This window comes from Sinocyclocheilus anshuiensis, unplaced genomic scaffold, assembly GCF_001515605.1.
Source record: "Sinocyclocheilus anshuiensis isolate Anshui unplaced genomic scaffold, SAMN03320099.WGS_v1.1 scaffold984, whole genome shotgun sequence".
Lineage (NCBI taxonomy): Eukaryota > Metazoa > Chordata > Actinopteri > Cypriniformes > Cyprinidae > Sinocyclocheilus > Sinocyclocheilus anshuiensis.
In genome coordinates this window covers 780,597-783,064 of record NW_015552616.1, presented here as the reverse complement: position 1 = coordinate 783,064, position 2,468 = coordinate 780,597, and the positions used below count along the sequence as shown (strand labels likewise).

The 2,468-nt window shown below is 38.2% G+C and overlaps 1 protein-coding gene across 1 annotated transcript in view; it reads right to left on the bottom strand.

Moving 5' to 3' along the window:
* The window catches only part of LOC107666191 (heat shock 70 kDa protein 13-like), a 6,610-nt gene extending 5,469 nt beyond the window's left edge, over window positions 1-1,141 (bottom strand). Inside the window, exons 1-3 of the mRNA XM_016457387.1 lie at window positions 1,028-1,141; window positions 171-511; window positions 6-91 (exon numbers count right to left, since the gene is read on the bottom strand). Coding sequence (XP_016312873.1) covers window positions 6-91; window positions 171-511; window positions 1,028-1,052 — 452 coding nt within the window. The 5' untranslated portion in view covers window positions 1,053-1,141. The remainder of the gene's footprint in view (window positions 1-5; window positions 92-170; window positions 512-1,027) is intronic.
* Between the last annotated feature and the right edge of the window lie 1,327 nt (window positions 1,142-2,468).

The following is a 2,468-nucleotide window of genomic DNA, read 5'->3' as shown; positions in this document are numbered from 1 at the left end:
GCAGGAGACGGGATCCGATGAATTCAGGAGTAACTGTGAAGGTGCTATTTGTAGAGACTAAAAATTCTGCACTCCTGTTGTTGAATATCACCTAAAATAGTAAAGAAAATGTTAGAGACACTGTAAGCAGTGCTAGAGCAATTAAAGACTGTAAAATATGAAATGTGTACCTTAAACGGGTATCGTGCGCTCTCTTTCTCTAAAGTGTCTTCATCGAAAATCTTCCCTATAAATCTCTTGGCATCATAAATTGTGTTTTGAGGATTTATGTCAGACAATTCCTGGCACTCATGTCCAGAAAACACACCGGTGGGGGTGAATGACACCACACTCGGAATGCTGTTGCGACCTTTGTCATCTTCAATAACCTCAATCTCGCCTGTGCCAGGCTGAAACACTCCCACAGAGCAGAAAGTGGTCCCAAGATCTAACCCAATGACCCTGGGCTTCGGAGGGGGTAGGTACTGCTGTCCCAGGTATCCTGCCAGGAACAAAGCCAGGATAACAGAACCTGTAGGGACACACAAAAATATATATGACTAAGAAAAAATTGTGAAATCAGGAAATGTTTCTTTCGTTATATAGGCTACCATAAAACTTAATGTTTGCTATACGCATGTCGTTCATATGTATTACAAAATTATATTATCCAAAAACGTGGTATGTAGAAAAAATAAAACAAGGCAATTCTAGACCATATTCCTGGTGAGTTGATGCGCAAGCACGCTGTCTAGATAGGTAACGTTAGCTAACTAGATGTTGAAACAGCCGCTGTAACATGTGTAGTATAAAGAACGGACGCCAGCTGTGTCTAGAAATGGCGTACATTTTTTTGGACTTTTTCGTCTCAAGTTGGACAATATATCTATCTGTCTGTCTAATGTACCGGTAGTTATCCACGTACAGTCAGTTATTACTTTCATGACAGATGCGTCAGTGCTATTTCTAGCTAAACGCTACATAGATGGTTATTCTGTTAAATTTGACATATTTATTTAGGAGTACATTAGTTTAATTTAACACTTACCTATTATGGACATTTCCCCGGCCATGTTTCCAACCCAATATGTTATGGATATTTGTATAAGAGATGTTCATTCAGTATCTGCTCTGACTGAGCGAACATACACGTCGACCTAATACGGGCTGTTTGGCTGATGGGGGTTGTAGTTCTTTTAATCAGTAGCATGGTTACACATGTGATAGAAACTGCTGCTGTTAACTACATTTCCCAGAATGCACTATAAAGCGCAAGCGGACTTCTGCACAACTTCCTGTTATCATTTTTAGTTTCGAAACCGGAGACTTTAAAGAAGATCTTAAGTTTATTAGAAAGAAGGCAAAAGGAAGGTGCTTACGAAACCGAGGTATATGATGTAAGGGAATATATGGGGTCAAGGTATGGAGAATATATGCACATTTTCAGATGCCTCAAAGGAGCCAAAAACAGGTCACGTGGGCTCTGCATTTGTAATACCGAAGTTAAAAGTAAATAAGAGCAGTAGAATATCAGATTGTTTATCAGTGTTCACTGGAGAGATGTTTGCAATAATTATGGCAATAAGGTGGATTAGTGAAGTTAAAATATCCAAGGCAGTAATATGTTCAGATTCAAGTTCAGCCCTAATAAGTTTGAATGAGCAGAAGTCAGAAACAAGACAAGATATGATAATAGAGATTTTTCAAGAATTATATTCACTTAAGCAAAATAGTATAGAAGTTCAGTTTCTGTGGGTACCGGCACATATTGGGTTGAGAGGTAATGAAGAGGCAGATAATTTAGCAAAAAAGGCCATAGAACGAGAAATAGTTGATATTCAGATTCCTCTTAGTAGGTCAGAAATTAAATCAATTATCAAAATGAATATTTGGAAATTATGGCAGCAGTATTGGGACATAGATACCAAAGGTAGGCATTTGTATCAAATACAATCAACAGTGGATAAGGGAAGAGTATCAGGTTGGAGCAGACGGAGGAGAACATGATTACAAGGTTGCGATTGGGGTATACAAGGTTGAACAGTACAATGCATTTAATAAGTAAACATCCAACAGGGCTATGTGAGGTATGTGACGTTAATGAAACAGTTGAACATGTTATAATGTACTGTAGGAAATATACTGTTGAAAGAAATTAGTTGAAGGATGAACTAGAGAATAATGGTGAGCAGTTTATAATTAAGAATGTATTAAATCCAGGAAGAAACATTAAATCATTGTTACAGTATTTGGGAAGAACTGGTTTGAACAAACAAGTATAAGTGTTTTTTTTTTCTCTCTCTTTCCAAATGCCGTTTAAGAGGGTGGACGGAGGAGCTGAACACGCAGCGCCAAATGAAGCTCTATGAAGACTCTAAGCGGGTACAAGAATGGTGTTTGTGTGTGGGTTGATAGGTTAATCAGGAGATTGTAGATAGCGTGTCAATGGTCCATTTGAGAGATAGGTGGCGGTAATGCACTTATAAGTC